The sequence below is a fragment of the Ctenocephalides felis genome, unplaced genomic scaffold, assembly GCF_003426905.1.
Source record: "Ctenocephalides felis isolate EL2017-DRISC unplaced genomic scaffold, ASM342690v1 CF-g0.4_SCAFFOLD_01492, whole genome shotgun sequence".
Lineage (NCBI taxonomy): Eukaryota > Metazoa > Arthropoda > Insecta > Siphonaptera > Pulicidae > Ctenocephalides > Ctenocephalides felis.
This window is the reverse complement of record NW_020537646.1, coordinates 34,536,521-34,549,434: the sequence shown is the minus strand read 5'-3', so window position 1 is coordinate 34,549,434 and position 12,914 is coordinate 34,536,521. Positions and strand designations below refer to the sequence as shown.

The 12,914-nt window shown below is 29.2% G+C and overlaps 1 protein-coding gene across 1 annotated transcript; it reads left to right on the top strand.

Annotated features, from left to right (window-relative positions):
- Positions 1 to 317: 317 nt before the first annotated feature.
- LOC113370332 (manganese-transporting ATPase 13A1-like) lies at positions 318 to 9,554 on the top strand (the record flags this gene model as incomplete). Its single annotated transcript, XM_026610998.1, has 17 exons — positions 318 to 578; positions 713 to 1,003; positions 1,202 to 1,780; positions 1,890 to 2,016; positions 2,079 to 2,345; positions 2,440 to 2,613; positions 2,984 to 3,165; positions 3,415 to 3,637; positions 3,720 to 3,816; positions 3,891 to 3,999; positions 4,171 to 4,423; positions 5,166 to 5,399; positions 5,659 to 5,855; positions 6,067 to 6,209; positions 6,283 to 6,415; positions 6,630 to 6,773; positions 9,356 to 9,554. Coding segments are annotated over 17 exons (3,537 nt in total), but the record flags the coding sequence as incomplete, so codon positions are not given.
- Between the last annotated feature and the right edge of the window lie 3,360 nt (positions 9,555 to 12,914).

Below are 12,914 nucleotides of genomic sequence, written 5' to 3'. Positions count from 1 at the left end.
AAGTTTGTTTGTATGAACGAAATCACATTTTGAATGAAATAACCAAATAATGTAATGTAGTAAAATGTATTTTTAAATTTTTCATTGAAATGTATTTTTAAATTTTCAATTATTTTTTGATGATGTTCACTTTTTTATTTTCATGTGTTGGTGACACTTATATTTGACACGCTTTTATACATTACCCATATGACATTTGCAAGTTTTTGTTGCAACGTATGTAAATATGCATTTTATAATTTTTAATAAATTTCTGTACGAATAACAACAATAACGCTGTTTTTTTACATTTAAAAAGATAATTTAAAACTATGACTGGGAAAAATAATATCAAATTAGACGATCTTGTGCATTATGTAAAATTATATCAACCGTTACCCTTGTATTTACAAGGCAATTTATTACCTTTTATAGTTATTTATATAGTATTATTTTATTTATGGATATTTGTGTATGGTTTTACGGAATATAATGAAGCAGGGTGGTTGTGCTTAGGTATAATAGGATGTGTTCAAATATTAGTTTCATTGTGCTGCTATTGGACTGTGCACGTCCAATGTTTTCTCGCATGCCGACCCGTAAGTTAATATTTTTAATATCTTAACAGTATTAAATTTTAGATGCATATAATTTATTCAAGATTCACGTGATTTTTATCGTTATTCAAACATAACCTAACTAATTAAAATGTCGTTTCTACAAAATATTGTAGGTCAAAGGGCCCGAAGAGGCATCTATAGCAAAAGTAGTTCCAACAGCTAATAATGGTTTTTCCGAAATAGTCAAATTATATCATACAAAAGAAGATGGTAGTAAAGAATTTATACATTGGTTTATATTTCAAAAAACTAAATATATTTGGAACTATGATAAAAAGCAATTTAAATGTATAGAATTTCCAGTTAATTATACATTAGACTACTATTCAGAATCTAAAGGTCACCAAGAAGACAGTGATGTGCAACTTGCTGAGTCTAGATATGGCAAAAATCAGCTGGATATGGTATTGTTAAAAACCCTTAATTTAGAACCTTAAACCTATATTTGAATGATCAAAAAATTATGAAACTAATTACAAATCATTACTAATCATGCTCAACATTTATAAATATCTTCACTTGATACATTTATTACATATTATTTGTTTTAAGACATATTTTTATGAATTAGCATATTAGTTTCATTAATAAAATCTTTGTAGGTTGTACCCGAGTTCCAAGAATTATTTAAAGAGCGTGCTACTGCCCCTTTCTTTGTATTTCAAGTGTTTTGTGTTGCACTTTGGTGTCTTGACAAATATTGGTACTATTCCATATTTACGTTAGTCATGCTAATTTTGTTTGAGTGTACACTAGTGCAGCAACAATTACGAAATATGGCTGAAATTCGTAAAATGGGAAACAAACCTTATAATATTTTTGTCTATCGAAATAGAAAATGGAAAATGATCATGTCAAATGAGTTGGTACCTGGTGATAAAGTATCAATTACTCGATCTCAAGATGATAATTTAGTACCTTGCGACTTAGTGCTATTAAGAGGTCCTTGTATAGTTGATGAGAGTATGTTGACAGGAGAATCTGTACCTCAAATGAAAGAGCCGGTTGAATTATTTGATCAAGATAAGGTTTTAGATCCAGAAGGTGAAGGAAAGTTGCATATTTTGTTTGGTGGTACAAAAGTTGTGCAACATACCCCACCCGCCAAGACATCAGGAAACAGACCACCAGATGGTGGATGTGTTGCATATGTTTTGAGAACTGGTTTTAACACTTCTCAGGTATTTTATTCTTATTAATCAAAAAAATAAACAAAATAAATTTGAGTCAATCTTTTCAATATATCATGTGGGCAATATGTATTTTGTTCTAATCTAATTTATATTGTAGGGAAAACTGTTGCGTACAATTTTGTTTGGAGTTAAGAGAGTGACTGCTAATAATTTGGAAACATTTGGATTTATTTTATTCCTGTTGATTTTTGCAGTTGCTGCTGCTGTGTATGTTTGGGTGAAAGGTACGGCTAAATTTTAAAAATACTCTATAAAACATACCATATTATTTTATAATCATTTCTAGGCAGTGAAGATGAGGAAAGAAACAAGTACAAATTATTTTTGGAATGCACTTTGATATTGACTTCAGTTGTGCCTCCTGAATTACCAATTGAATTGAGTTTAGCCGTTAATACCTCATTATTATCATTATCAAAACTTAACGTTTTTTGCACAGAACCTTTTAGAATACCTTTTGCAGGAAAAGTTGAGATTTGTTGTTTTGACAAAACTGGTACTTTAACCAGTGATAATTTGGTTGTTGAGGGTGTAGCTGGTTTAGATGAACAGGGTATGTAGATCTTGTGTCTGGAGTATTATAATTTAATGGTTATTTTTAAATACTGCAAACCTTCTAGCTAACTTTTTTTATGTTAATTATATAGGTGCTAAAGTTAGTCCAATACAGTCCTGCCCCATGAATACACTGCAAGTTTTAGCTACTTGTCACTCATTAGCTCAGCTTGACGATGGTTTGGTTGGAGATCCTTTAGAGAAGGCTGCTTTAACAGCTGTTGACTGGACATTAACTAAAGCTGATGCTGTGATTCCCAAAAAAGGTACAAAATTTTAATATACTATGTTGAAAAATAATACGGTAACACCGGGCTTAAAGGACTTTGCTATCATGAAATAATAGCAATGGCCTTTGCTATCATGAAATAACAATGGCCACATTGTTAATTTTTTAATGAGCTTTTTTATGTAGTTTTTTTGGTTTTGAGGACTGTTGTTCATTGGATATCAATATTTGATCTTGGCAGCAGTTGGTCAATAAATTTTGAAATTGTGAAAAAATGTTTATAAGATGATTAATGCACTAGTAATGAGAAAATTGTCAAAAATGCATTACCTTTTTATATATCTATTTATTATTATGCTATCTATAAAATTTGTAAAAAAATATAATAAGCTTTAATTATTTTTTAGGCAAAAGTCCTGGTTTGAAAATTTTTAGTAGATTCCACTTCTCATCATCACTGAAAAGAATGTCGGTTGTTGCTGGCTATAATGTTCCAAATTCAAATGACCAAATGTATATTGCAACAATTAAAGGAGCTCCAGAAACCCTAAAAAGTATGTTTGTCGAAGTTCCTGAGGATTATGAAAAGGTATCAGAATGAATTTTTAATAATGAAATGAAATGATAGCATAATTTTTAATAATGAAATGAAATGATAGCATAATATATAATTTATTTATAAATAATATTTATATATATTTTGCAAATAAGAAAATTTTGATGATTATATGATTTGATGACATTGCAGAAATTGCATAAATTTGTTAATAAAGTGTTAAATATTTTGCTCAAATTCATCTTACATGATACTCAGGATAATAAAATTATGCTCTTAAAGATTTATTTAGATTTATCAAGGAGAGGTGCTCGTGTTTTGGCTCTGGGTTGGAGATCACTTGGAAGTTTAACATCAGCAGAACTTAGAGATTTAAATCGTGAATCTGTGGAGAAAGAATTTAAATTTGCTGGCTTTGTAATAATATCCTGTCCATTGAAGCTTGATTCAAAGAGTGTCATCAAAGAAATTGTTAACTCGTCACATGCTGTTGTTATGATAACTGGTAATAAATATTTATATATATATATATATATATATATATATATATATAATTATATTTTAATTATTACATTATATTTTTTTAGGTGATAATCCTTTAACTGCTTGTCATGTTGCAAAAGAATTGAAATTTACACAAAAAACAAAGACTTTAATTCTGACTGAAACATCTGAACAATGGAGGTTGAGTATTTTGCAATTAATTCTCATATCATCATTTATAAATTTATTACCTATAAATTTAATTATTTTTTTAGATGGCTATCTATAGATGGAACCTTACAGCTGCGGGTTGAACATGACTTTAATGAATTAACAAGTAATTATGATTTATGTATAACTGGCGAAGGTCTTGTTTACCTTCAGGTAATGTTTTTAATCTTACTTGTTACTTTTATATTGGATTTACATTTATCTTCAGTTTTTCAAAGAAAATATAATACGAAATTGTTATAATAATACAAAGTAAAAAAATATATATGAATTTTTGTAATTTAGGTATACCATAAATATTTTTATATGATTTATTTTTTATAGGAACATCATAATACTTTGTTGGGTAACTTGCTGCCTCACATAGTTGTATTTGCAAGATTTTCACCTAAACAAAAGGAATATGTAATAGTCTCTTTGAAAAATTTGGGATATAGTACATTGATGTGTGGAGATGGAACAAATGATGTAGGTGCTCTGAAACATGCCCATGTGGGAGTTGCTATTCTTAGTAATGCTCCTGAGCGATTGCCTAGCAAAGATGATCTTAAACTTAAAGATAAACTTAGAGATCGAGGTAATTTGAACCAATATTTCTTAATGTTTCTCAATATCTTAATGACAAATACAGCGATATACCGATATACGAGTTTAATTCATTACATTACCACGCTCATATGTCAAATTGCTCATATCTCAAAGCAATTTTTTTTTTTCATATAAATACATTGAAAGGCCATTAATTTGTTCAAGCACTATATTTTCTGTCAAGTTTTTTGAATATTAAAAATAATTTTATTTTTATAAAAAAAATATGTATTGTTACCTGTTCATTCATGATATTGCAGAAATGAGTTAGACATGTAATCCTTTAATGGATTACATGTGGGTTAATTGTTACTGCACAATTGAAATGACTAACTATAGAATAATTTACTATTATAAAACATCTAAAATATTTTTATGACAAGAAAATCATTGCTACAACAGCGAAATTTTTTATATTTTCATTTTGCCATTAATGTTTTTCTACAAAACTCTTACTGGCTCAAAGTTTGTATCTCAAATTTTGCTCATATGTCGAATAAACAAATCGCTTCTTTGGCGGCTCGTATTTTGAAAGATTCTTAAGTCAGGCCATTTGCGATTGTAAGTCATAGTATGATACTAAGGATTTTATTGTCTTTGATTTGTCCAAGTAATATTGTAGAAATTTTCATGTTATTAATAATCAAATTACTTATACCAAAAAATTATAAAAATATTTCCAACTGTTTTTTGTTATGTAAGTAAGTATGTTCTGTTATATGATCAAAAAGCAGTCAACGAACGGAGAAATGCTTCTTCAGTACACGGCGCTAATTTGAGGAGTCTAACTGAACCTAATCAGCAACTCAACCCACTTTTATCAGCTCAACAGAGGCAACGAGAGGCACAAGAAAAATTGAATAAAATAATGCGAGAATTGGACGAGGATCAAGTAGCCATTGTCAAACTTGGCGATGCCAGTATAGCTGCTCCCTTCACCAGTAAATTATCTTCAATTCAATGCAGTAAGTAATTAATAAAATATGTAATTAATTATTATTTCTAACAAAAGTAGCATGTATAAAAATTTAAATTTTCAAAATAAACAATTCTAATTAAATAGTAAATTATATTCTAGGTAGCATCTGCTTTCCTTTAAAATATACAACAAAAAATACAATCAAAATAATAACAGCAAAAATTGAATTATAACATTTTTCAAATGGATGCATGTTGCTTTAAGATTTTTCAGATAGCGCTTCTCATTTGATTTTTCTTTTCCAGTTTGTCATATAATTAAACAAGGCAGATGCACATTGGTCACAACTCTTCAGATGTTCAAAATTCTTGCGCTAAATGCATTAATTTTAGCATACAGTCAATCTGTTCTTTATCTTGATGGTATTAAATTTAGTGATGGTCAAGCGACATTACAAGGACTTCTACTGGCAGCTTGCTTTTTATTCATTAGCCGATCTAAGGTAGGTATTACTGCCAAAAATAGCAATGTCATATATAACTAATTTTACCAGAAATTGTATTTATAGATACATGTTGTCCCAAATTGTGTTGTACAATCATAATCTAATGTTATAACATACATGTGCAACATACGAGTGTATTATTATTATCATTCAACTAATCATTTAAATGAATAAACTATACATGTTAACGTATAGCCTTATTTTACAGCCTCTTAAAACTTTATCAAGACAACGCCCACTGCCTAATATATTTAATGCATATACTATTTTGACTGTTTTATCCCAATTTGCTGTGCATTTCTGTTGTTTAGTTTATTTGGTTCAACAAGCACATGCTAGGACTCCTGAAAGGTTTGTACAGAAATTTTAAGACCTAAAGTTCTTATTATAATTTACATAATTATTCAACTGCATTTTATTTCAGTATAGAAAAACCAAAAGTAAAACTCAGTGTAGAAGTGGAAGAGGATGAACCATTTGTGCCTTCACTACTTAATTCCACAGTATACATTATTTCAATGGCATTGCAAGTTTCTACATTTGCTATAAATTACCGGGTAAGCAATTACATTTTTATTATAACCATGTTATTAGTAACTTTAATATTTAGCCATGCTATCAAAGTTTCAAGCAAAACAAAATGTAATTTTGAAAAAAAAAAAAGATTTTTAGTTTTTCAGAAAATATTTCCTTATCATGGATATTGAGTTGCAAGTATAAGAAATTATTCATATATTTCACATAACATTTTTGTTTTTTCATTTTTTTCAGGGACCTCCATTCATGCAATCATTGCGAGAGCATAAGGCTTTACTGTACAGTATTTTAGCTTCTGGAGGTGCGGTATTTGCGTTAGCTGCAGGTGCTCTTCCAGATTTAGCTGAACAATTTGAAATAGTTGATTTTCCTGCTGAGGTAAATATTATTTATGAACTTTTTATATCTGATAAACAAAGCGTTGCCTTCAAGAATTGATGAAAGATTGGTTGAATTTCGTTTATTTTTTGCGATACTTTAAAAATTGTACTTCCAGGAATTATAATTGAACAATTTCATTATTAAACTAAGTCATGACCCATGATCAAAGATATAATAGTCCACAGTTCATAATTTACGTCATAGATATTTTTTTTATCTATAAGGCTAGTATAATTTATTGGGTTAAAAGGCAAAATGTGATTATGATTTTATAGTTATATAGTAGAAGTCTTTTAGTCCGGCACCCAACAGCATGGAATGTCCTATAGTCCGGCATTTCTTTGAAAGTTTCTTTCAAAAATATGCTTTTATAGCAAATAAAACGCTCGAGGGCTATTAGAACGTTTTTTGTGTGGTTCGGAATTATTCGAAAGAACTCGCTATTATTCGATAATCGTTGTATTTATGATAAATTCTGTTGTCTCTACGTTCATGAACGAAGCATGTACGATATACGTAACCCTTACGTTCTACGAAGGATTCGGCCTTTTATTTTTTAAGTTAGTCTACTGAATACACGGCACAATACACACATATCAATAGATTTAATCATCTAACTGTGCAGTGACCATGTTTTCAAAACATAATATTCAAAACTTGGTATTCAAAAAGATATTTCAACCAAAAACCAGAAATTATCTAACGGCTAGAAACCATCAAATTTTTATTTTTTAGGAAAATTAAAAATGTTTTTTGTTAAATATATATATATATATATATATATATATATACTAGGCTTGCAACGAATGGTATATTCGGCATACTTCAAAGACCCAATACCGAATATTCGGCAGGTTTTTGGCACTTAAGCTCGTTACTATCAGTAATTGTTATTGCTAACGCGCTATATGTTCATTCAAGTTTTATGCCTAGACTTGCAACCACTATTCTGCTACTCTTTATTATTTGGAATATTTGGCACCATTTATACTATTCGGCCGAATTCCGAATACTCGAATGCCACATGTGATGAGGAATACCTAAATAGTAAAATTATGAAAAAAGCAATTGTTTACATATATGTCAATGTGTTTCCAATTGTTTCTTTCGTAAACATTTAATATTTTCTTTTATAAACTCAATATTATTTTTTATATCAGGAATGCTAATCATATCAAAATAAATTAAAAATGACCAAAAATATTGCTTGTATATTTTGCGATAAAGAGTCAATAAAGGCTCTTTATTTAGTATGCTTAGATTTCATATAATGAAGGACTGACTTTCTTATGTTAATATAAGAAAGTCAGTCATATTGTCGTCAATTCATACAAGACATGCGTGTAATCATTGAATGATTCATTAAATAATATAAACATGTAACAATAAAGTATCTAGTGAATATTCTGAAAAAAGTCCTTTAAGTGATCATTTATAATATCAAAAATCGATAAAGTTTAAATTATTATATATACAATACGAATTCATATCATGTTAAATAAACTAAAAGATAAAACACCAACAATGCCGTCGCTGAGCGGCGGCGGCGGCGCCATTGATTTTAACTATTCGGTATACGGCCGAATATTGAAAAAGATGCCGAATACCGAATAGTAACCAAATATTCGGTACAAGCCTAATATATATTCAAATATATGTAAAATAAGCTTTGTTTGTATTTACTATTAAATTTGTAGTTTAATTATCAACCAAACAGTTTTTATAATTATCGCCCGATAGTCTGGAATTTTCGATAGTCCGATACAGAGGGTCGGTTCCGAGCAAGCCGGACTAAAGTACTTCTACATTTAACTTAAAAACATTCTAACATTTGAGTCGTGTTTTTGAAGAATAATTACGTAGTTTCAAATGTGTATCGTCATTTTTTTCATAAATGATAGGGGAAATATGGACAAAATGGTATATAAAGCTAAAACAATACAGTTGCATTTTTTAAACATTCTGAAAAATTATTCATTTTTGTTCAGTTTCGGACAAAATGACTTAATTATACAATGGACGAAATGACATAGTAGGCAAATGATGATAAAATGACCTATGATGACTATTTCCCAAAAGCTACAGGGTAGTTCATTTGGTGCCAAGAAAAAATTACATTGAAACCTGTCAAAGGTTATGATCTTTCAACTTTTGTTTTAACTACTTCTGAAAACAGAACAAAAGGTTCCACAGTTAAAATGAAGAGACTTGCACTTATATCAAGCGAAAGTTGATTAAGATGTTCCAATTTGCTCAGTTTGGGCTCCTTCGTCATGTGCTGATGTCTCAAAGAGGGCCAAAGAATTCATTTGCGAATTGCCTTCTTAAAAATCGGCATCTCAGTATGTCCTTACTCTGCATGTCATTTTGTCAGCACTATATGGGCATATTTACAAAACTATGTTACTTGTAGACAATGAACCAAAGATGAGTAAAATCTATTGAGGATTGGTTATAATATCAATAAATAAACAAATATCATTAAAAAATGAAACAAAATGTCATTTTTTCCAGACTTCTCATATAATAAATTTTTTTAGATTGTCTCCTCTAATGCTTTATTAATTTTTCATTCCCAGTTTCGTCTGGTTTTGGTTCAAGTGTTGTTTGCTGATTTCTTTTTTGCCTATCTCGTGGACAGGATTTGCATGTGGCTATTCGGGGAAGGAAAAGCGAGAATACTTAGATCATCTAGGTCGTAACACATTCACACAGGCAGCAATCACAATCACCAAGTACGCATTCAATCATAAAAAAATAAATTATAGTGTATTTACGTACGGAATAAAAATTATGAATGTTTTCTGTGTTCTCGATTCGACCGATCTTTTCAGATTTTTTCTTATTTGATCAAATATTTTGCTGATTATGTTCTGGTTTATGTATAATAATTAAAAGGAAATATGTATTCGCACTTTACTAATTTATTCTTTGATATTGCGATTAAATGTTTACCTTTGCGAAAGAGGAAATTTGACTTGCTAACATTGTTTTTCGGCGTTAAATGTCTCTCTGAATCGCTTAAGACCAAAATTGAAAAAAACTATGTTCCTGTGTGCGTTTGAGTTTCCTCAAAAAGGGCGAAAAATTTTTCGCGATTATCGGCCGAGTCGATATCTATACAATTAGCTGGCAAGTGCGTAATTATTCTTATTTTTATGCTAGCAAAAAATTCAGAACTGATTTTAAAAGTTCGGCCGATATGATTTGGGATTTGGGTTGATGAGTTTTTGATGCAGATCGGTTTGGTCTTTTCTTCGTAATTTATAGTTGAAAATGAAATAACGATTTTGTTGTTTTCTTGATATTTTTAAAGGTCATAGTTTTATCGAACATTCTAAAAAATAATGAGTCTATGATATAACTAATTTTTTGAAAAATGGGCAGGGTCAAAATTTTAAAATTGATCGTTATAATTTGATAAGTTGCAAACTCTCAATCCTTACTAATTTGATTATTTTCAAATATCGATAAGTTAGTTAAATAACAAATAAAATAAGTAATAGGACAAATTAATAATTTTTAATAAAGTGGAAAATAAAATGAGTGTTGGGACAAAATTTAGCCATACCAATTTGTTACTCTTATAAGTGTTTGTTTATACACTATGATGGGCATGAGTATTTTGAGTTACTTATAATAATATGTTAGCTAGTAAAATATTTCTCTCAAAGCTGGTATATAGATTACAATATTTTACAAGAAACGATTATCAATCAATCAAAATAAATATTAACTCCTCACTAACGTAATATATTACAGTACATTTGACTTATAGCTTCATCGTATGAAAAATGAAATCATTCTGGTTATAAATTCATGATTAAAGGACCGATTCTGCCGCACAACAGACCAATGTTATGGCAAGGCCATGTTACGCTGCAGCTTCCATACATTATGCTACTGAATCATACTGAATACTGTCAAAATTTCATGTATTTGCTGTGCATTCGGGCGTTTTACACATAAACTGCAACGTCACTCGTATGTTATGAAGCTGTGTCAGAAAGACACTGTTATCTAAGATAGTTTTTTTCACATTTGTGCGGTTTCTAGGATAGTTTTTTTATCTGACAACCTGAGAAATGCGCGTGATAGAAACCACAATGGCTTTTGTCAATATTTAGTCTGAAAAGTTCTTTATGGCCTTGCCATACCATTTGTCAGTTATACGACAGAATCGATCCATAAATTTAACACACTATGGATATATCCAGAAACTCGAACTATTAAACAGACTTTTTGCTTCAATTTTAGATACAACTCCGAAACTTTTCCATTATTATTTATAGTAATGCACCCTTAGGTTTCTACTCGATGCAAAGAAAGCTGAAAATTTTTAATTAGGATTTATTTTTTGTGCTATGTAAATTCTTAATTACAAAATGAGATTATTAACGTGAATTAGTTTATTTTTTTATATTTATCATCAATAAGAATAATATGCCGAACTGTATTAACTCTTATTAGCCATATTTTGATTCATTGATATGTCCAGCTTTTTTAACTGATTTTTGTAATGTCGTTTGATTAGTGTAATTAGTATAATTTTTAAAAATGAATCAAAGGATTGTAATCTATGAATCACATCAATCATATAATATAATATGTGCCCTTATTAGGTTATGAGGATATTTTGAAATAAATTAAATCCACTTAAAATATTTATTTAGTTGCTATGTAGTTTCATCAGAAAAATTAATATGCTTTTGTACATTTTGATATTAAGAATTGCCTCGCTCAGTGAATTAATTACATGTAAATTTCTTTCTCGTTTGGTCGGATAAACAACAGCTTTGCATTGAAACTAGTTTTACTAGAATCGCGCGATAGTCGATGACTTACGGAATCAACTTCATAATTAATAATTTAATTTCAAAATCTGACTTTTAGATCAGAATAATTGCTCAAATTAATCCAAAATCAAAATTAAAAACATTTGTTCATAATATTATTAAAAAACAACACAAGAATTGTAAAATCAGCTGTACTTAAATTTCACATTTCTTTACTTCTCTTCTTACTTATTGTGTAATAAGAATTATAAAAGTTGAATATTATAGTATTGTGTTTGTTCGTATGCAATGAATATTCTAAGAATTAATTTACATTTATACCCCGTGAAATAAAATGACTAAAAACGAAAAGCCAGGTTTTCTTTAATTAAATGTAGTAATTACACAGATTTAAATATTTGAATATTATTTGCCTAGAATTTTTTGTTTTATCTTGACAGTTTTCTATATTCTGTAAGATTGTAGTAAATCGTATCGGAATGTAATTCTAACGGAATCAAGCTAAAATTTAATGAATGATCATTATCTTAACTATGTCGCAAAATGATACCTATCTTGCACGCTGTTATTGGATTTTAAATTCCCTTTTCGTAAATGAAATACCGTTCAGAATAGATTAAGATTGATTAAATAATAAATCAGGCAAATTTTTACGTTTTTAATAATTGTCCTATAGTGTCGTATTATTTTTTTTAAACCTAAGTTCTATAACTTGATCACATAATATGAAGTGCAAGTTAAACTTGCCTACTGAAGGGTGTAAACAAGTACATATTTATTACAAGTTGTAATTTATAATTACAACTATATATGTTTTCAGACCAGTTGCAAAATTTTGTAGACTAAATTTTATATATTAATTAATATATCTTGTTTTAGGTGTAAGTTAACACAGATATGTGTCTATAAAGATATAGCATATGTACGATATATATAAAAAACATACTCAAATATGAATTTACATTTTGAGGGTCACGTTTGACATAATTAATCTCACTTCCAAAAGTTTAATATCCCGTAGGGCAAGTTATTATAATAATCGCAAAAAATCGAAAATGAAAATTTTCATATATCGTTACGTTTCAAAGGTTTCTGAATATTTTGGCATACTTTAGAAGAAATGGATATGGGTGTGTGTGTACGGACACAAATTTTCGTCGACTATTTAGGGTACACCGATCAACCGATTTGAATAATTCCAAAAACATTCGATTCGTATTGATAAGGAGACGTGCTGATTATTTTTTGGCGAAGACAGATCTAGCCGTTCCGAAGATACGGGGCAAAAAGTGCCAAAAACGGTAATTCAGTTTTTAAGAGAACGGAGCGTCCGATTTTAATA